General features: G+C 35.3%; 1 protein-coding gene and 1 long non-coding RNA gene across 4 annotated transcripts; one reads left to right on the plus strand and one right to left on the minus strand.

The window, feature by feature from the left end:
* Positions 1 to 2,351: 2,351 nt before the first annotated feature.
* LOC107795406 (uncharacterized) lies at positions 2,352 to 3,043 on the minus strand. Its single transcript, XR_012708929.1, has 2 exons — positions 2,714 to 3,043; positions 2,352 to 2,628 (listed from the first exon to the last, which is right to left on the minus strand). It is a non-coding gene; the product is annotated as an uncharacterized LOC107795406 (long non-coding RNA).
* A 1,015-nt stretch (positions 3,044 to 4,058) lies between these two features.
* Positions 4,059 to 10,649, plus strand: LOC107795402 (PHD finger protein ALFIN-LIKE 4-like). Of its 3 annotated transcripts, none has more exons than XR_001650095.2 (6): positions 4,059 to 4,282; positions 4,440 to 4,472; positions 6,725 to 6,953; positions 8,557 to 8,689; positions 9,579 to 9,953; positions 10,227 to 10,649. XR_001650095.2 is itself a non-coding variant. In XM_075250572.1 (6 exons), the coding sequence occupies exons 2-6, from the start codon at positions 4,440 to 4,442 to the stop codon at positions 9,852 to 9,854; spliced, it is 711 nt and encodes a 236-aa protein (XP_075106673.1). In that variant the 5' UTR covers positions 4,123 to 4,282; the 3' UTR covers positions 9,855 to 10,126. The 3 variants fall into 3 exon arrangements, 2 of the variants coding, with proteins under 2 accessions (XP_016473521.1, XP_075106673.1); XM_075250572.1 differs by lacking the exon at positions 10,227 to 10,649 and adding an exon at positions 7,795 to 7,834 and having other exon boundaries at positions 4,123 to 4,282; positions 9,579 to 10,126; XM_016618035.2 differs by lacking the exon at positions 10,227 to 10,649 and having other exon boundaries at positions 9,579 to 10,126.
* Positions 10,650 to 22,957: the final 12,308 nt, after the last annotated feature.

Raw genomic sequence — 22,957 nt, forward strand, 5'->3', positions numbered from 1 at the left:
ATGACAGTTGAGCGACCGTGCTAGAACCACGGAGCTCGGGAATGCCTAACACCTTCTCCCGTGTTAACAGAATTCCTTATCCGGATTTCTGGTTTGCGGACTGTAATACAGAGTCACTCTTTTCTTCGATTCGGGATTAAAACCAGTGACTTGGGACACCATAAATCTCCCAAGTGGCGACTCTGAAATAAATAAATAAATCCCGTTTCGATTGTCCTTTAATTGAAAAAAACTCTCTTCCGCGCCCTTTTGTGGGGGCGCGGGCGAAAAAGGAGGTGTGACAATTACAACAAAGAGGTATGGGTAAGGGCTTATTTCAGTAATGTGTCTAAGTGTGATGTTGTTAAAAATAATATGTGTGAAACATTTAATTCCTGGATAGTAGAACCTAGGCATAAGTCAATTATATCTATGTTAGAAGAAATAAGGTGCAAAATCATGACTAGGCATGCAGATATGAGGAGATTTGCTGAGACATGGATAACAGATATATCCCCAATAGCAAGAATGACATTAGAAGAAAATAAAGATGCCTCTAGGAGGTGTAAAGTGCTTTGGAATGGAGATGATGGTTTTGAGATTAGTGATGGTGATATTAAACATGTTGTTGATCTACAATGGAAGACTTGCACTTGTAGAAGCTGGATGTTAAGAGGAATTCCTTGTCCTCATGTTGTCTGTGCATTATATCACATAGAACAAAATCTAGATGACTTGGTAGAGCATTGGTACAGAAAGGCCACATTCTTGAAAGCTTACCAATATTCTATACAAACTATGCCCAGTATGAAGATGTGGCCAGAATCAGAAAATCCTTCAATTGAGCCACCTGAACCAAAACCGATGCCAGGGAGACCTAAAAAGTGTAGGAGAAGGGCAAAGGATAAGCCAAGAAAAAAATTTGGCAAATTATCAAAGAAAGGAGTGAATATGACTTGCTCAAAATGTCACCAGTTGGGTCATAACAAATCTGCTTGCAAATCTGAGGTAAGCCACGCATATTTTGAGTCCTTTTTAGCATTATTTAATGTACACTAACTATTGTATATTCTTTCAGCCTTCAATGAGAGATACAATTCAAGCAAGTAATCCAACTCAAAGGAGTCATCCAACTACTACTGCAACAACCATGCCTAGCATTCCATCTTCAATTTGTGAAGATACTCCAGCTGTAAGAAGATGTGGTCAAAGTCAGTCTACCACAAGAGGAAGAGGCAGAGGTCTAGGCATAGGAAGGGGATATTTTAGATCTGTTGCCGCTGCTATTGGAGGAAGGGCTACTAGCAATGTCTCAAACTTACAACAAGCACATGAAACTCATCAAGCAACAGGGTATAAAAGGCCTAGACAAACAGGTTTTGGCATTTATCAAGACACAATGACTGGATGAAGCATATTGAATGTAAGCTGGTGCACCTTTCTAAAAGAGGCTTATACCTCTGTTTCTTTCTTTTATAATCAATTGCAACTTTTACTATTTTGCAGCCTGGTGCATCATCTGAAAGAGTTATAGCATGTGGTACATTTAGAGATGCATCTGCAACAAACATTGATATTGGATTTAAGCCTAATGGCCTAAAATGGAAAGGAAAAAAAAGCAGTTACAACATCCCAGCTTCAAAGGATGAGTGCAACTAGAAATCGAAGGACTTCAAGTCAACCAATGGAGTGCAACCAGGAATCCCAGCTTTAGAAGTCTTTTGTTAATGTCGTAGGACTAGTTACGTCAAGGTTGTTGAATCTTTTGTTTAATGTTTTTTGGTATTGGATATGTAACACAGCAGCCCCTTGTTTAAAGGTTGGAATTCTGTTTCTTGGTATTGGTAATGTTTTTTGGTATTGGATATGTATTGGAATTCTGTTATGTTTAAGCAGATTTGTTGGAATTCTCTGTTATGTTTCTGTTCTATTTAAGCTATTGAGCTTGTTCCATGAAATTGAATCCAAGAAAAAAGCTCGTTAGTTGCATGACTTGATAGGAATGTGTTAAATGTTTGTTTGTAGTAAGAGTCAAATTTTCTCCTTTCAAGTGAGCCAATGGTGTTATTTTCATTATTGCCTATCAAAAAAGAAAAACAAAAGCAAGGGTTTGTTCCGTTGTAATACTTAGAAATGGTATTATATAGTCAATTGTCCATCATCTTTCAAAATGTTGTTTGGTTGCTGTCTACTCTCGATTTAATGTTGATGAAGTTTTGTGATCTTACTTGGTTTTAGATACACAAGTTTGAATTTGTAAAAAAAGTATTTTCTCCTCCATTCTTGATATGGTTTATGTTAAAGATTGAATTATTAAGTCACTTATCAAGAAAGGAATAAAAAGACTGGATTTTAGGTCTGTTCCGACTGAGTTGATCACAATCCACTTCTTAAAATATTCCCATAATCAGTACATAAAATCCAACCAAAAACTAACATTCACACTACCATGTTCAACAAAATGAAAGGAACAACCAAACAATTCCATGCGATGAACACAACTACAAACACAAAAATCCATTTCTTTCTTGCCCGAGCCAATTTTGCATCATTTTCTTTGACCCTTTTCAGTAAACCATTAATAGTCCTCTTCGCTTGATCGGAAAAATCTTCGTCATACCATCTAAAGTACTCGCAAGCACCTCGATCCTTCAAAACAAGATAAAACATATTGTTTTATCAAATTGAAATCAACAATTTATCAGATTTAAGTGCAAATAGATGACATACTTACTTTGTCAAATTTATAACCATAAAACCGTCGACCTGAATTTCTAGGAGACCATGAAATTCTCAATTTCGCATTAAAACCACAAAAACAGATACCCAATCCTTTATGGGAACTTTCTGCTCCTTCCGACATAGCTACAATGGCTATGGAATTCAAGCTCAAAATCACAAAAAAAGAAGAAGTACAGAAGAAATTACAGAAGAAAAAGAAGAAGGTGGAGGTTTACTTTTCTATTAATCTCAACTTAAGCTGTAGAAAATTATAGAAAGAAGCAGCCTTTAGAATATTCATGGAGATGGATCTATAGATAGTTAGGGCTTTTTTACAACTGATAATGGAGAAAGGGAAGGAAGAAGTGGGGGTATAAATGGGGCTCAAACAGTAATAAGTAATTGCATTGGCAGGGAGTCTTTTCAGTCTCACGCGTGACTTGGGCGACGAACTTCACTCAATGTGACAGGTCAGAGTTTTGTGTTTAAATGGCACATTGGATAAGGGGTTCGAGTGTCAAAATGGAACAGGTCTAAGTTGGGGTGCCAAAATGAAAAGCTGGGCCAACTTAAAGGGGCCTCTTATGGGTTTGGCCATTAATTTATTATAACATGTTATTCATGTAATTTTGTGACGTTAACAAATCAGGTTTCTGGATAATTACTCATGTTATATGTCCGTTATTAATCTACTAACACACACACTAAAAAAACATTCAAAAAATAATAAAAAAAGCCCGTTTGGCCATGCAAATTTTTTCATTATATATATATATATATATATATATATATATATATATATATATATATATATATATATATATATATATTTTCAAAATTAGTGTTTGGCCATAATATTTTTAATTTTCACTTGAATATGAATTTTGGAATTTTTCGAAAATTTAAAAAATTCAAAAAGTTCATTTATCAAAATTTTCACTCAGATAACTTATAAAAATTAAAAAATAATAAAAACTTATATTCATATCCAAATACAATTCTAATTTTCAAATACCGTTCAAACTTATCTGCGAGCAATACAAACAAATGTCATCCGGATTTTTCACACTTCTATCAAATCCAATTAGTTGTCTTTCCGTCAATACTCGCAAGTTGCAACTCGCCCAAGTCACCAACAAGGGTTGTGGTGGAGTGACTTTATCCTTGATCAGAGTTTTTGGATTCGAGGCCCTGGTTATGGAATCATTTTTGTTAGGAAGCACTTTACTCTTAATGTGGAACTTATCAACACAAATTCAAATTTAATCGGACCCTAATAAATATACGGACACAAGATGAGAACTAAAAAAAGTCGCCTTTCTTCTCCCTCACCGTTTTTGGTCAAAATATCAAAATACCCCCCTATATATTTTCATTTTTTTTTTTCATTTCCCTCCAACAGCTTCTCTCTCTTTTTGTGCTTTGTTCACTCTCAACTCCCAGTTGCCTCTCTGCATTCTGTAGATAATAATTTATACAAAAGGGATGGAAGGTGGTCAACAGTACAATCCTCGAACAGTTGAAGAAGTTTTTAGAGATTTCAAGGGTCGTAGAGCTGGCCTTATTAAAGCTCTTACTACTGGTAACAAACTCAATTTTGCCCATTTCCCATTAATATTTGTCTTTTTTTTTCTTCCTTGGGGTTTTTATTCTTTAATTTTGGTGGGTCGTACTTGGATTTTGCTCAAGTTTCGTGATATTTTGATTCTGATTTACTCTCTTTGATGTAAATGTTGCAGATGTCGAAGAATTTTATCAGCAGTGCGACCCAGGTAAAAACGAACTCGTCTGTTGCTCCTTTTATCTGCTATATGCTGTTAATGGGTGGAGTTATTGTGGCTTTGGTAGCTGTAATGCTTTGTTATTCTTTTATGTAGTACTGCAATTTTTCTAATGGTTTTGGCTAATTAGATTGTATATTTATGCCTTCAATGTTTTTTGGCTTATCCACCTGTCTTAGCTTAGCAAAGTCATTCCTAGGTCTAAGAAAGGAGGAGGATTTCGGTAGGTTGGTCGTTAAAGTAAAATAGTCAAAACTCTTATGAATCTTCTGAAAATTGAATCCGTTTGGATGTCTTCACCTAAAAAAGTACTATATCTGCACCTTACTTTAGTTGGGTAAGAGGTATGATGAATTGGTGCATGGGTGTGATTTGGTACACAGAATTTAATTAAGATTGTTGAAATAATGATTGCTATGTGTTAGGAAAATATCTAACAAAACAAAACATATCCATAAGATAAATGTCATAGAAGTACGAGCATTAATTTGGATATTGTGTCTACAAAATTAGACAACATTAGAGATTATCACATTTAATGGTGCAATAAAACTATATGCACGACAAGAGGAGAGGGCTCTTGAGATGGTTTAACCTTGTCCTACATAGACGTCTTGGTGCACCAGTCTCTAGGTACAGCATTGTGGTGATTGAAGGTGTTAGAAGGGCATGAAGTAGACCTTAAAAAAAACAAAAAGGGGAAGACAAAAATCAATGCAGATTTAGCTAAGAGCAGAATGTAATGGAAGCAAAAGATCCATTTACGTGATACGATAGCCGAAAATTTAAATTAAGGGTTGTACTTACACAGCTAGATGGAATTAATCGTTAGTTTTTGTTGCTATACTTTGGTTCCTAGTTTTTGTTGCTATACTTTGGTTCCAATTGTTTTCCAGGTGCGTTCTTAGTTCGATTAGCTCTAATAGAGATAAGTGTAAGATTTAGAGAACTTCTGGTTTGGAGAATCTCTAATTTGCCTTAGAAGACAAAATAGTCAGTACTAGAATAAAATAGGTCTTATTAGAGTGGCATTGATGCATAGGATTGATATAGCCACCCTTTCTAAATTGAGGCACAGCTGACTGATTGATTCATACTGTTTGTGCTGAATCCTGTCATTTGCATCATGGCTTTGTGTATGACTTATTTTATGATGAAATAATTAGCAATTAGTCAATTACCACTTTTACAATTCTAATTAATCTGTTATGCCTTCCTTCTTCTATCACATTTTACTGATGATTTTCATTTTTATTGTAGTTGGTGGAAAGGTGCCATTATAGAATTGTAAGATTATTCAAGGTTATTTTAGTACTCTAAAGTTGGGGTTGGAATCATGAAGTACTGCTGCTTGTAATCTTAGTAGTAGGCTGAATGAGTGAGACAATGTTGGTACATAATAGTTTTCTTCTACTCGTGCATAGCCGTGGGAGGACACAAGATTTGTATGTGGAGAACTTTCATGGGAAAAAATGTAAGGAAATATTTGTCGTGAAGTTAGGGCGGAAATTATTTTTAAAACGTATATTCAAACTTTTCAAACTTTAGAAGGGAATAATTAGCACAATTTTATAAAGCAGTGAGGTTGCAGCCTCCAACCTGCCAGATCTGCCTGCCTCTGTGGTCACAGCCTTTAGTATCTTTTGTTAGTTCAAATTCTCGGTGTATTTTTCCATTTCCTTTTGTATGCCAAAATTAATTGTTGCGGATTCATGTGTTCAAATTGCGTTTTGTCATGAATAGTTGTGAATATGATCTCAAACCTTTACAGTTTTGAGCCATTCCTTATCTAAGCAAATACTTGCAACTCAAGCATCTAGCGTGTCTGACGAGCAGTTTTCATCTTGTACAAAATTGCAAGTCACCATTTTGCTATTTGAAGGAAGAAGGATATATTTTTGGCTCCTCTCTTATCTCTCCCTCTCTTCCTCTACTCTTCTCTCTTTCTCAAACATGACGAAATTGATTTTTGATTGAAGTGTCATATTATCTCTGTTATTTTTTTGAGTCAGTGCTAATGGCACATATCTTGCTCATAATTGCATTAATATATTCACTACTCTTCTGAAGTTGTCTCCTGCAGTTTTTTTGAGGATTTTTCAAACTCTTCTTGCTGATTGCATGATGTCTTGATTTACCTTCCCATCTGGTGAAATATTTGAATTTTATATATCCCGGGGCCCTAAGCTGAACATTTTATTTTGAAGGAAACAATTTATGATTCAGCTCTCATTGAATTGCAGAAAAGGAAAATCTTTGCCTATATGGATTTCCAAGTGAACAGTGGGAAGTCAATCTACCAGCTGAAGAAGTGCCCCCAGAGCTTCCAGAGCCTGCTCTTGGAATTAACTTTGCCCGTGATGGCATGCAAGAGAAGGACTGGCTATCTTTGGTTGCTGTGCATAGTGATGCATGGTTACTTGCTGTTGCATTTTATTTTGGTGCTAGGTTTGGTTTCGATAGAGCTGATAGGTATGTTTTGTGTTTTCTCTTTAGTTTCATCTCTTTTAGCTAAAATCAATTATCTAAATTGAAAATTGGAGCTTTAATAGCTGTTGTAAAGTTGGAAAAACCTTGTTTTGAAGGGTAAAGCAAGAACCTAAAAGGCGACATTTTTACTGTTTTACATATAGTTCTTGAGTTTTCCACTGGCACGCTTTTAACTGTGTCCTCTACTGTTTTATCTATTACTCTTTTATGAGTATATAGCTTGTTAATATGGTTGTTTTCTATATATTTTAGCTTGTCCTTTACTTCCCACATTTGGGTACAATTTCATCTCATGATAGTACAATATCATCTCACGATATTACATAACTGTTTACTTCTTTTGCTGACTCAAATTCAGATGATGGCCTTGCCTAGTTTTCCTTTTAAATATTTGGATATTCTAGACGAGCAATTCTTTATCTTCTCATTGCTCCCTTTCTTGGATAACATTAATTTTCATTATTCCTTATGGCAAGTTAGTTAGTAAAATAGCCAGAGTTTACTTAATTGAATTTGTACTTCTGTTTCATGATACATGGCACTAGTGGTAGGGAGAGCAAGAGCTTTTGGTTTTCTATAATATGCTGTTGCTGCATATTAAGAGTACGATTATGCTTTTACTCAATTTATTATAGTAGGCTAACCAATCAAAAGAAGTTGTTGCAGTGACATAAAATCATCATATGTATAACAATTAGAATATTGAACTCGAAGTGGTGAGCAAGTAGAATGCTATGTAAGATTTATTACTCATAAAGTATGAAAGATAATTTATGAATATTGCAAGTTTACCTATAAAATTGTCTTCGCCTCATCTCAATAGGTGATGGACCACCGTTGAAGCCAGTTGTGCCAAGGAACAGGTATTTTCATAAGAGTGTAAATTATGTCTAAATCAGCAGTGACTACTTTATTTTCTATTTCGAGTATTAATGAAGGTACCCACTATCAGAGGGCACTACAATGATAGTTTTTCATGTAATTATCATTCGAGCGGGTGACCCTGAAACTTGAAAGTACATGCAGAATAAGCAGATATTTCAGGAGACAATATAAAAGTGGGTCCGATGACCGGTACTACAGTTTAACATAAAGAGTTAATGTGTAGGTACAAGTACAAAAACCTCTGTCAAGGAGAATTTATCCCAAGGAACATAGAAAATATCCAGTAGTACTTAGAGTGGTGGCTCCTGTCCAAAAAGGCGATAGAAGGTTATCATAGTTGAATGTCACAGTTCAATTTGTTGATTTTGTGGCATCCTAAATAAAACTTATTGTTTGCTTCATGTTGTACTTATGAAATGTGCACTGCTTTCTTTTCCCATGCTTATTTACGTTGTTGCTTTGTTCCTTAAAGTAATTTTCATTTTTCTATGTTGCAACACTTTATATATATTACAGCATTATTACCTGGGAATGACCTAAAAATAAGTTCTGGGAAATGACAGGAAGTTACATGCAACCCGAGCTAAAATAACAATCTTGTCCACATAAACTTGACATAATATAACTTGCATACTACCTTGTTTTTTTTCTTTTTCAGTTTTACCATATTTTCTGAGGAGCCATTTATGTTGGGTTGCAGGAGAAGATTGTTCAATATGATAAACGATCTTCCCACAATTTTTGAGGTTGTGTCTGGGACAGCCAAGAAACAATCAAAAGAGAAATCATCAATGTCAAACCACGGCAGCACCAAGTCCAAGTCAAATTCCAAGGTAAGGAAAGGATCTTTATAGTTTCTTCATCCCATTCTCCCTTTTAGCCTGACCATTGGAAGTTTTTCCTTTTTCCTTTGTTCCTCGAATGAATGCGAAGCTATACGTGTATGTCGTGTGTTTGCTGGCATCACTATTTGCCTGTTCACTCACTTAAGGTTCTTGGATAACAGGGTTTTAAGTTTTAGGTTTATGATTTTGGTACTTATTGAAGAAGATCTATGTTTTTGGTCACAGGTTATTTCAGCTGTCTTCAGACAATTCTATTCAAATTTCAGGGTTTTTAGATTTTTGAATCATTGGGGTGCTGGTAACATTCTTTGGGCATGTGTACAATTTTATGTTTCAGGTTTAACATCGTGGTAGAATCATGCTCTCTGGTACATTAAGATTCTACTTAAGAGAGTAAAATTTCTTCACTTCTAGTTGTAGTCATTAGTAGTGACAGATGCTAATAACAAGAAACATCTTCTTTAGGTCTTTGAGTAGCTGTTAATTCTCCTATCCTGTTTGAGGTTTGTGATGCATAGGCCCTATCTAGCTAGAAGGTTGACACCTTATCTCCTTCAAATTTGCAATTAGTTACTTTTTCCAACCAAAGCTTTGAAAGGTCGAGTACTCCTACCCACTTAACAGTCCTTCAGCTGAGTACATCAGCCATCTGTATGTAAAACGCGGGAACATCTCCTGGTACACTAAGATCTCCTGATAATCAAGAAGTTGAAGTATTATGGTCTCTCTCTCTCTCTCTCTCTCTCTCTCTCTCCCCCTCTGTACTTCTTGTCCTTTGACACTTGCTTATTCTGTTGTCACTGATATGAATTCTAAGAATTGTTTGTGGATTTATTGTTAACTTTGCCTATTTTACATAATCTGATTCTGCTCTTAGGTGGCACAGCGTGGCTCTGAACCGCCACCCAAGTACTCAAGGCCACAACTGAAAGATGAGGATGAAGATGGTTTGGAAGAGGAGGAAGATGACGAGCAAGGAGAAACACTATGTGGTGCATGTGGTGAGAATTACGCATCTGACGAGTTCTGGATCTGCTGTGACATATGTGAGAAATGGTTCCACGGGAAATGCGTTAAGATCACTCCAGCTAGGGCTGAACATATCAAGCAGTACAAATGCCCCGCCTGCAGCAACAAGAGAGCACGCACCTGATTGTCAGGTCACTGGGCTCGCACTTAATCAGGGAATTATTAACAAGATCATTTTCTAATCTGAGGAAATCTCTTTTCGAGAAGCTTGAAAAGGTCATAGGTATTGTTTCTAGGTTGCTATGTTGTCCAGTTCTTAGTCATAGTTGGTGGTTTAGGTCTGCTTTTTTCTATGTAGGTTGCAGATGTAGTTGGTTGTGTAGTCTTAGATTATGGTGTTAAGACTCCACTCTCAATTACTGTCTGTTTCATTTAAAGGGAAGTCAATCTCAGTCATATGGTGGAAGGATATGTTGTTAACTGCCTGCTTGCATAAATTTGTGTAAACTGATGTTCTATGTGCTAATTATGCTTTGACTGCATGATTTGGTTTCAGTAAATTGATGGAAGATGAGATCTGCTGTTGGTTGTTGAGACCTTTCTTGAGGATGCTGGCCATTCCAGAAATCACATCAGCAATCTATTATACTCTTGGTAAAGCTGCAGGAAATGTTGCCGCAGAGGAATATGCATCTTACCTTCACAGGCACTAAGGCTGTATTGTGGCTCGGGCCAAATGGGCCTAAACAGGCCGGGCCAAACGTGCTTGGGCTTGAGGCGGGCCGGGCTGAGGCGGTGTCGGGCCAAACGGTCCCAATGTGTGGAACCGGCCCACGGTGGTCCTAAGCCCACATGGTCCCGGGCTAAATGGACCGGGCCCGCGGGCCTAAACGGGCCTAACAGGCGTTTTTTGTTTCGGGCTATTCTTTTTAAATTTTTTTTATGTAAGGCACTTTCTTGTAAACTATATATGTATATACTAGTATAAATTGCTTATATATAGCTATATAAATATATATAGTATATATAGTATGTATATATAAGGGTGTATTATGTGTATATATAATTATATATTGCCTTATGTAATATATATTGCCTTATATCAAATTTAAACACAAAATAAATTGCAAAGAAATATTCAAGGGAATGTCTTATATATTTTACTATTACGACATTAACAAAGAATGCCAATATCTTTCTTAGTCTTCCTCCCCCAATGGAATGAGCACAACAAGGTACTAATACCACTATTAAAAAGAAAAAAAAACTAAGGTAGATGTGCCAAAGTACAAGTTACATGTTAGTCTATGTATTATCTCTAACAAATCTCATAAATCCTTCAAGGTTCGTAGGACTTTCCGTTGGTGGTGGTGGAAAAGAAGCTTGTTCATCAACGCTTCTGGGCGAAGCAGCATCTTGCGCAAGTTCCGCTAGCATTTCTTCATAAGCTTCATCTATCTCCGGTTGTGATTCTACAAGTCTAAAATTTCTTTTTTCCGAACGGATCCAATCTTTGAAGAGTACTGATTTTTCCAAGCTCTCCCTCATAGACGCTCTATGATCACTGATTTGAAGTCTCGCTTGACTGAATGCGCTCTCCGATGCCACTGTTGAAGTTTGAACACTTAAAATATCTCGAGCCATCCTTGAAAGAATGGGATAGTGTTTTTGTTTGTCCTTTTACCATTCCAAAACATCGAAGGAGCCGTTGGGATTCTCTGATTCAAGTCCCTGCGATAAATAAACTTGAAGCTCATTTAGTTGTGAACTATCACCAATATTATCACCTTGAGAACCCCTGAACTCCGTCCAAGAATTAAGGGCTTTTAGGCCCGCAGTTCTTTTAGATGCTTGCGAACTAGACGAAGTAGGAGTTGGAGCATTTGGTCTAGCTTGATCTAAGGCAAGTTGATAAGCATTATAAATAGTTTGAGCATTTATTTTAATTGAGGCTTTTGCATCTCCAAGTGTAGCAAATTCCTCAGCTGAAAGTGATAAAGCGTTATAAATTTTTGAATACCAAAAGTGAGGACTTCCTAATTTCATTGTACGATTTAACAATGCAACAACACCAAAAATAGGGGGGATATGGAAAAAATATTTTTTAAACTTAGATTTCATAGAATTAATAGCTTCTTGATAAATTACTCCACCCTCTGAAAATTGAGTAAATAAATCTACAAGTGCTGCAATATAAACTAAACAGTTAGAAATAGTAAGATAATATTGGCCAGATAATTCATTTGTAGCAATATGAAATTGTTCTAAAAAGTCTACAAGCATTTTAACATTACTCCAATCTTGATTTGTAAGGTGCTCATCATCATCATCATCATCTACACGAGCATTATACGTTACGCTTATTGGGTTCCTATATTCATATGCAACAACTAAACTTTCATACATGTAATTCCATCTAGTCGGACAAGGTTTAGGAACCTTTCTTTCTCTAAGGCCAAATTCATCAAATTTTTAAAAATAGTCTCTAAGTCTACTTCTACGGTTTGAATAAAAAAGCCAATTAAGAGCCATTTTAACCTTTTCAATTTCTACATTTAAAACTTTCATACCAGCACCGACGATTAAATGGTAAATATGACAAATACATCTAACATGAAAAATATTACTAAATGCAGGATTTAGTGTAGTTGTAAGCAAGCCTATAACATTAGTGTTACTAGAAGCATTATCCATTAAAACCGACATAATTTTATCTCTAATGCAAAAATATCTACAAATATCTGCAACTGTGTTAGCAATAAACTTACCTGTGTGGCGTGAATTAATTATTCTATAAGCAATAATGCGCTTTTGCATTATCCACTCCTCATCTATCCAATGACTTGTAACAGTTAGATAATCACAGTCATTACCACTTCTACCAATATCAGTAGTAATAGCAATGCGACAATCTATATGAGTAAATAAATAGCGCAAATATTGTTCATATTCATGTTTATATTTATAAATATCGCTCTTTACGGTTGCGCGAGGCCATCCTTTATAAGTAGGATTAAAAACTCTTCTAATATAATGCACAAAATGAGGGTTAGAAGGAAAACTATAGGGTAAGCACATAACAGTAACCATTTTTGCCAATTCTTCACGATCTTTATTTGGATCATAATATAAAATGCCACCGGTAACAGTGTTAATTCCCGGTTGAACTAGATTTGAACCTGTACTAGGGTTAACCGTACTATCTACACTTGTCCCCTCTTGCGCAGCTTTCATTTGTAAAAAACTACCTTTATCTCTAGGGTGTTTCAATATGTGTCTAGTCAAACTACCCGTATCGCTACGGTCTCCGGTAAATTTATGAACTAGTTAAGACCCACAAGTTTTACACTTAGCCTTATTTTGTTCTCTTAGTTGAGTAAAAAAATGCCAAACAAGAGATGTTTCGGGCCGTTTAGAAGGTTGTCTATTAAAAGTAGGGGTTACTACATGAGGGTCAGGCGGGGCATCAGTTGGGTTATTAACAGGACTAGTAGGTGTATCATCTAAATCCGGTTGCGTTTCATCTAAATCATCATTTTCCTCATCATTTTCAAAGATGGTTTCATTAGGATAAAGAGCAATCATAACTTCTTCATTTAATTGTTGACCCGGTGCAACATCATGGCAAAATTGACTATCGAAAAATTGAAAACAAGGGTTATCACTATCAAGAATAATAGGTGGAGGAGAACGGGTAACATGTCTGGGTCGGGGAGCCGGGGGAATAGTAGTAGCTTGGCTACTAGATTCACCAATTTTAGATTTTCCCTTACCCTTACCACCAAAATTTTTTTCCAAAGAAAATGCCATATTAATTATAATTATACTAAATAAAACTAACAAAACTATAATATTAAAACTTAAGAGTTGGAACGAGTTTACCGAATTGACGAACAACTTCTTGAAAATTGAATATCGTTGAAGACTTGAATACTTCAATTCACCAACTTCACAATTTTTCACGAAATTGCAATAATAAAGTAAGCAATTATAGAAGAAAATTAGAGAGAGATTGATAAATTTGTGAGTAAAAATGAAAGAATGGGGAATGGGGGAGGGGGGTATTTATAGTTGAGAATTGGGAAAAAAATGTAATTATAAAAAGTTTGGGGGCCAAATGACTATTTTTTAAAGTGCATAACGGACCAATTTTGAAGCCTAACGGTCAGATTTTAAAATCTAGCCGTTGGGCATTTTTAAAAAAAAGCCCGTTGGGTCCGGTTGAATCGGTCCAGGTCCGCCTGCCGGTCCCGGGCTCACGAGCTATTGGTGTTGAACCGGCCCGTCACAGGCTTTTGCACCACTTAAGCCCAGACCCACTTGAACCGGCCCATTAGGCTCGTTAGGCCCGTTTGGACCGCGGTCCTGGGCTGGTCCTGGGCCCAGATCGGCCCACAGTACAACCTTAATAGGCACTAGGTGACTTTAGAATGTGTTGTTAATTTTGTTTCAAGAAATATTCTACACTTTGAAAGAACTTAATTAATGGAAGTTGGGTGATATTGTTTTCCTTTGTATAAGTCTTGGAGGGTAGAGTTATCTAGTATTTGTGCAGACTTGAAGTAGCAGATACTTAGTGGAATAGACGAGGTGTTCCATCTTTCTAAGCCGTGATGGACAGAGTTATTCGTTATCTCTACGAGTTGGAAGTATTAGGAACCCGGAAGAATAGTCGATGTGAATGCAATTGCTTGGAACACCACTGTTGTGAAAAATATTCGTACTTGGATAAAAAGGAATTGTTACTTAACAGGGAACGAGACACGAGACTTTCAAGCGGAACTTTAAGCCAAGTTATGCCTGATATGTTGCATCTGAAGCTGCCGTTTCAGATCTCTTGCCGTTTTATTTCTTGGCTGATCATTCCATTTCTGGTATATTTAGGCATGAGGGTTTGCTTCATTTAAGAAGCTATATATAAACACTTATAATCATGATTTAGAGGATATCTTCAAGGGTGTGCAGAGTGTTGGTGTCACGATCCGGATTTTCCATCCCCGGGAGTCGTGATGGCGCCTACTCGTATAAGCTAGGCAAGCCACGAAATATAGAAAATTCAATCTTTTTCATTTTTAACTCTTCTTAACGAATTGAATTAGCAGGTAATCAACATTTTAATAATAGCGAAAGATGAAATCAAGCGGAAGACTTAGTCTAATATAATACCAAAATCAGTACGAAAATGGCAACATACGTCTCTACCCAGAAATTGATATCACAATATCACAGACTGTCTATGAGTACTACATACAAGTGTCTGAAAAAGGAAATACAGTCTGCCTCGGAAACAAGTGAAAACAGAACATATAAATAGATAGAAGAGAACGCCGGGCCTGCGGATGCCTGCAGGACTACCTCGGTATCCCTGTGGACTGAAGGCTGGCTCCCCAAGTACTATTGTCCCGGTGTTGCTCCGATATCTGCACAGAGTGCAGAGTGTAGCACCAACACAACCGACCCCATGTGCTGGTAAGTGCTTGGCCTAACCCCGGCGAGGTAGTGACGAAGCTAGGACCAGATTTCAGATAATCCTGTGCAGTTATATAATATACGATGGAAAATAAATAGGAATAAACAATCTAAATGGGAAGGGGGTACATGCTACGGGAAAAAATATCAAATCCAACAGAAACTTAAGAGAAATATGAGGGAACGATTTAAAATCTACAACAAAACAATAATAATACTGTTGCAGCGTGCAACCCGATCCCTTATCATTTAACACTGTTGCGGCGTGCAACCCGATCCAATATAATATTTGTTGCGGTGTGAAACCCGATCCAATATAATAATTGTTTCGGCGTGCAACCCGATCCATATATACAGTCAACAATAATCCCGGCAAGAGATCAATAACGAACTACACTATCTCGGCAAGGGAATCGATAGCATAAATAAATACGTTCCGACAAGGGAGGAATAGCTATAACCAATTTTAATCCAACATCTAACCATTTCAGCTATCACCAATACGCAAACTTAGTAATTTCCACGAAAACAAACTTAATCCTTGCTCAATATCGAGAGTCATCAATTAAAGCATCCGTAGTATCATTTAAGAACGCAACAAGTTGCAATTTAAGACTCACGGTCATGCTCGACACCAACGTATAGATACTCGTCACCATGCCTATACGTCGTACTCAACAAGAAGCAAGTAGCAAATAGGACACAACTCCTAATCCCTCAAGCTAATGTTAGACCAAACACTTACCTCGATGCCACGAAGACAATTCACGATTCAATTATAGCTTTACCCCTTGATTCCACCATCAATTCGCTCGTATCTAGTCACAAGTTACTTAATTACATCAATAAACACTAAATGAATCAATTGGAATGAATGAAAATGAGTTTACTAAAGTTTTACCCAAGAAGTCAAAAATGGCCCCCGGGCCCACATGGTCAAAACTCGAGGTTCGAACCAAAACCCGATTACTCATTCCCCCACGAACCCAAATATATGATTTGTTTTGAAATCGGACCTCAAATCGAGGTCCAAATCCCTAATCTTTTTGAAAACCTAGGTTCTACCCAAAACACCCACTTTCCCTCATGAAAATCATTGATTTTGAGTTGAAATCAAGTGAAAGAATGTTAATGATTGAAGAAAACGAGTTAGAAATCACTTACCAATGTTCGTCTCTTATGTTTTTGGGGTTTTGAAAAATAAAAAATAATTGAAAATCCCGTCTTAATATACTCCTCTCAGACCCCCTGTGCGGACCGCACAAAATTAACTGCGGCCGCACAGCTCCCATGTGGACTGCAGTGATATGCTTTAGTATTTTGGCAATAACTTTCTCTACAGATGTCCAAATTATGATTTCTTTACCATTCTGGAAACTAGACACGAAGGGCTACAACTTTCATTTTTGAATTATCTCAACATTTCTTGTAGATCAAAGGATATAGGCTTTCAAAATCGGACCAGTGAAATGTTCTTCATCGCGGACCGTACAGAATCTAGTGCGGCCGCAAAGCCCTCACCGCGGTCCGCACAAAATCCACTGCGGCCGCACAAGCCCCTCCGCGACAGCATTCCTTTTTGTGCGGACCGCACTGGTCTGTTCAGAGGTCTTCCACTTCTCTGAACCTGCAACAACTATGTTTTTAAGCCTAAGACATCCCGGAACCTACCCGAAACTCACCCGAGCCCTCGGAACTCCAAACCAAGTGTGCATACTAACTCAAAAATATCATATGGACCTACTCTTGCGATCACATCATCAAAAATAGCATATAAAATCATGAATTAAACCTCAAAACTCAACATTTTCATCAAGAACTCTCAAAGTTCATAACTCTTCAATCGGAAGTCCAACTCACGTCAAATAAACTCCGTTGTTCACCAAACTTTACAAACAACATATATAAATCATATCGGAACCTGTACCGGGCTCCGGAACCATAATACGGGCCCGATACCACATGTTTCACATAACATTTCACTTTCAAAAACCTTTATATTTTTCAGAAAATAATTTCTTTCAAAAATTCATTTCTCAGGCTTGGGACCTCGGAATTCGATTCCGGGCATACGCCCAAGTCCCATATTTTCCTATGGACCCTTCGGGACCGTCAAATTACGGGTCCGAATTCGTTTACCCAAAACGTTGATCGAAGTCAAATTAATTCATTTTATAGTCAAAATTTATAATTTTTCACAAATTTTCACATTTAGGCTTTTCGACTACGCGCTCGGATTGTGTATGCAAATCGAGATGATGCTAAAAGAGGTTTTTAAGACATCGGAACGCAGAATTTCCTTTTAAGGCCTCGTATCTCGCTGTGGCGTATAATTACTAAAAAAGAATGGATGCATCATTGCCTTCACAAATTATTACTACTGTTATGATCATTTTCGCCAGAATTTAAGTCTCTTTGTAAAACTGAGAAAGGCTTAGTATTGTAGTCTTTAAGAGCATAAGTTGGCTAATAGAGTTTCTTGCTCGATCTCATAGATACATGTCGAATACTGTGGAAGGTCATATGTACAAGTAGGGGGGATATCTCATATCTTTTGACATCCACCTTCCCTAGAATTACGGGGTAAAAAAAGCAAAATAAGTGATTTTAGCTCATACCGTGGTGAGGTCCTATGGGAAAAAATAAATAGAATTTAATCCAATTTATCATAATTGAGAAAACATGTTGGTTAATTTTATTATGAAACATAGATAAAATATTAGCTTATTAAATTATCTATCGGGCTGTAAATAAGATTCAAAAAGATCCCCACTGAAATAGAATCTACGCAAAGAAAACCACTAGTTAGATATTAGCGGCTGAAAAACCCAAACATGACCACGAGCGTTTGCCCGAGCTTATAAGCTGGTCAAACTAGCTTATAAATACTTTTCGGCTTATCTACGTATTTGGTAAAGTTAAAAGTGCTTATAAGTCAAAAGTAAGTCATACGTTGGTCAACCCCAACTTATAAATTTTTAGCTTATAAGCACTTTAATTTTGACCAAAATTTTTACTATTTTATCCTTAAAATATTCCTTTTTAGAACAAAATTCTTGCATGGATACTCACTGCCTCAGGTATTCAACCTAACCCCCTCCCCTTCAAATCTGCAATTCTCGTTGAATATTTAAGATAAACAAATTCTCTATTTCTTTGCATATTTATATCTATGTAATTGTGTATTAATCTTTGAAATGTATGTAATATATGAGGACATATCAAATTTTTGGTGTATTACTTTCTAAGTGTTGTGGTGATGACGACAATGTTCGTTTCTCTTCAAATATTTTGTCCTATTTAGGTTTATTTTTTACTGAAAAACTTTTGTCAATTTATTAATTATTATAACTTATGCTTATATGCTTATCATAAAGTAAATTATATTTATCAGTAAACTTATCTTATCTAAGCACAGTTGTATTTAAAATAAAATGACAAATAGAATATTTTGTATTTGAATTGATCTGTAATCTAAAATTTTGAAGAAATTACGCCCTTATAAGTGTAAACAGTTCTAAGGTTATTTAAGTCATTTAATAGAAAAAAAGCTTATCAGCATTTTTTTATCAAATACTGCAGGAACTTATTATAAATTTCAGTACTTGTACCCAAACACATAACTGTAGCCCTTAAAAGTATTTTTAGCACCTAATGCTAATCCAAACGGGCTCATAATACAATATGATGTCAATGTTGTAGTTAATTTTTTTTCTGTCGGTGCAATTGTTATTAGCATTAATCAAGAGCAAAATCGAACTCAAAATTTTGATGGAATTACCCGGGAATTAAGAGAACTAAATTTTATTAAAATAGTTTCATTAGCTTCCAAGGTATTATAAAATAACATTATGATGTTTCTGGGTCCGGATTACATCAGTCACAACCTTAAGGTTTTGGCTTAAATTGTAGTTTCTTTCACATTAATACCACCAAATGTCTAACCATTCCAAAGATTACAGATCATTATCCAGACAATCTAAATCTAGGAATTAGATGCCTAAAAATGTTGGCCAGTTGAAAAAGATAGTAGAAGGGAAGAATGTGGTCCGAAAAGTTAAAAGATTGGAAAATGAAAGGTGTCCCACGGTATCAAATATCAATAGCCTCAAACTGGGTGATAGTGGTCCATTACATTGGGATGCAAAAATGACTACTGCTGAATTTATTATCTCATTTCCCAGCTCATGGTTTTCTGCATTTTCCCCGTGTAAATTAACCCTTTATTCTGTAGAGGCGGATCCAGAACATTTATTAATAATAATCAAGTTTACAATCAAATATTTATGAATATTGTTACCCCTAGAATACATCCTAAAAATGAATAAGATGACATAGATATAATTGGCCGTACATTTAAGGAATTTTTACCTCCTATAACAAAGGTTAACACCTTATTTATTTTAAATAAATATCATTTAAAAAATTATATTCTATAGATATCTTTTAAGGTTTATAGCAAAATATTTAATTTTGGTTACCTCCTAGCCCTAAGCCACTAAATACGCTATTCAGTTACACTATTTTCTTTCTCTCTCTACTTTGATACATTCCATTCTCTTCCCCCATTCTCTGAAAACACGATGCTCAATCTCAAAATTCCTCTCACCCACACTATTTTCTTTTCATTCCGATCAATTCTTGCATCGAATATTTGAATTGCGATTTCTCTGTCATCAATTCTCGCCACGAGTTTCGTTCACATATTACCCGATGCATTCGAGAGCTTGTCTAGCCCTTGCCTTCTTGAAAAACCGTGGGGTGATTTCTCTTTTGCAGGGTTTATAGCAATAGATGCGGCAATTGGGACAATGATGGTGGATTTGGTAGCTATGAGTTATTTTAGGAGATCAAGAAAGGAGATTTCTCTGTTAAGGTTACTAAAAGCAAATCAAATCCCTAACCAAATCACTAAAAACAGGTAATGAAAATAAGAAGACGCGTGTTGTATCTTCAAACGTTGCTATAACGGATTCGCCGGAAATTAGGGTTTGTTCTTGAACAAAGACGACAGAGCTTGGGGTTGAGCAACTTATTTTTTGTTAATATATTTCAATGTATTTTCATGTATTTCATTATATTCATTGTCTTTTTTTCCATTATAATTCAATATATCTCGTTGTATTCCATGTATTTCATTGTATTCACTGTCTTTTTTTCATTGTATTTCAATGTATCTCGCTGTATTCTATGTATTTCATTGTATTCACTGTCTCGCTATATGCTATGAATGTATTCATATGTTTTTTTTTAATTAATATAATTTATGTATTCAGATGTATTATATAATTTCTCTGAAGATTGCTATGTTTTTAGGATATTTTTCGGTTGAGAATCTTTTTTACAACTGAAAATACAAAATTTGTATGTTATAATTGAGTTTGTTGAGTTATATTAGGAGTCTATTATATTAATTGATTCACTTTCCGTTTTAAAAACAGAGTAATCCCCTATATCACGCCGTGAATATAGTTGAATACAATAAGAATACAATAATCTGTCCAGCTGTAATCCCATGTTTCACTTCATGAATACAGTCGAATACACTCGAATACAACAACTGATTAGTTGGACTTCCCTGATTAACACCTATTTTTGCTACTGTATTCATGATTACAATAGCTTAAATACACCAAATACATCTTATAACCACAAAAAAAGGTATTTATAATCCGTAATATAGCAAATGGTATCTATAGATGGCTCTTTGTGAAATTTTTTCTATATTTAAAGGAAGATTTTCAAATTATCCATCCACCAGACCTCTCAGATTTTTTTTTTTTTAATTATGAAAAGCCATTTTCTAGTTATAAAAATATCTCCGAGAGATAAAGAACCGAAAAAGCAGGAGAGCAATTTGACACATTGAATACAATTTTTTTGGTCCATGTTAGATTAAGCCAATTACTGCGCATGCTTTCCTGAGCCGAAATTCTAAAGAAAATAATATCTTTATTTTCATAAGATATATAAGGGTAAGGTCTACGTACACATTATTCTTTCCAGACCCACTATGTAGCATTTATATTATTATTGTTGTTCATTAGATTAAGCCAATTGGTAATTCCCAAAGATAGAATTCAATGATCCAATTTGAACTTTTAAGTTTAGTTTTGGATATTGTTGAGGGCTTTTATATTCAGTGAAAGTAATTGACTTTGTGCTAATTATCATGTTATTTTATTTGTAGGGGCAAGAGGGTAAATTTTGGGGCTGCCTACAAATGACAACCATATTATTATTTGTAGGATCATTTAATATTTTAAATTCACTTATTTTAGATCCCTATAGGAAGTAAAGCGCTTCCAACCGAAAGGTTATTTTTTATAGGGTTCGAGCTTCGAAACAATCTGATTAAAAGTGAAACAATCTGATTAAAAGTGAAAAGATCCCCATCATCTCACCACATTCATATATAATTTTATCCAATATAAATACAAACACCCTTTCTGCTTTAGCTGGTCTACTCTAAAATAAAATGCCAGTCTAGTTATTGTACACATGCTAGAGTAGTCTATGAACATTCAACTTTGTACAATTTGCTGATGACAAGTGGTTCTAAATAATTAGGGGACGTTTGATGGGGAAATAAATTGTCTCGGAACTATAATGAAGGGATTATAATACACGAATTAAATAATAACGAAATTATTTAATAAATATATTTATATTGAAAGACGTTTGGTTCAATGTACTAAAAATGGGATATGCAGGATATAATATAAATATGCATTTGGTGTACACTACAAAAAATTTGAATTTTCAATTTTGACCTTGGATTGTTTAAAAGACTTCGGGGAAGTACTTTGAAGAAGGGCATCTTTGTCATTTTAGTGTTTATCCCAAATTATTATTCCATCATTAATGTGGGATAGAATAAACCCAATTGTGGGATTATTTAATCCCAGATTCAAAAATTCAATCAAATGCGTAAAATAATCCTGCATTTAATCTCTAAATTATTATCCTTATCTTACTTACCAAACAACCCATTAAAGTACTTTTTAGGTCAGTAAAATCTATATGTATTGCAGTTACACCTATTTCTTGGAAATAATAGATTTTCAGACCTTTTAACCAATTAATATACACAACACAAGAGATAATATATATTTTCCCTGTGAGAATTTGGAATATATACAATCTATATCTATATATATATATTAAAGAAGTAAAGTCGTCATATATATTGGCCTTATGATTAAGCTAAGTGGCAAGCTATTAAAAAGCCACTTGGCAATATTAAGGAGAGTTTGTAGGGATATTATCAAATAAGGAAATAGAACTTATATGGAATCCCATTTATTGAAAATCTTATTTTATTTTTATTTTTTTAATTTAGTTTTGACTCTTCAATTCAATTTTGGGTCAAGCATGTGATTTTCATCATACTAACTTTTAATAGGCTAATGAATTTGGTGAGTCGGTCAATGGATATTGAATATCTAACGGAAGAACTAAAAGAGAAGCTGAAAGCATCTGCTAAAATTCTCCAGCAGGGAGAAAAATGAAGATCATGTGAAGCATTTTCTAATTTAATTAATTTGAATAAAGAGTAGAAACAACTGCATAGTAAGAAAATCATATAAAAATTTACAGAAATTGAAACTCAAAATGGAAAAAATGCTCACATAGGTATTTTCATTAATATCAAATGTATATCTAAATTATTCATGCTAAACTTTAAAAAGCCCATGTCGCTGAAATCTTTACAGGTGAAGCCAAGGTGATAAAATAATACTTAAAGTACTATTTGATAACACATTGACGATAAAAGAATTTTGAACAACAGAATAAAAGTGATAAAAATATGTATTT

The sequence above is a fragment of the Nicotiana tabacum genome, chromosome 1 (assembly GCF_000715075.1).
Source record: "Nicotiana tabacum cultivar K326 chromosome 1, ASM71507v2, whole genome shotgun sequence".
In the NCBI taxonomy this organism is placed as follows: domain Eukaryota; kingdom Viridiplantae; phylum Streptophyta; class Magnoliopsida; order Solanales; family Solanaceae; genus Nicotiana; species Nicotiana tabacum.

Excerpts from the sequence above, each read along its gene's own strand:
- LOC107795402 (XM_016618035.2), top strand. The coding sequence starts at position 4,186 with ATGGAAGGTGGTCAACAGTACAATCCTCGAACAGTTGAAGAAGTTTTT. Across the intron at positions 4,473-6,724 it reads TTATCAGCAGTGCGACCCAG|AAAAGGAAAATCTTTGCCTA; the intron begins GTAAAAACGAAC and ends ATTGAATTGCAG. Across the intron at positions 8,690-9,578 it reads AGTCCAAGTCAAATTCCAAG|GTGGCACAGCGTGGCTCTGA; the intron begins GTAAGGAAAGGA and ends TTCTGCTCTTAG.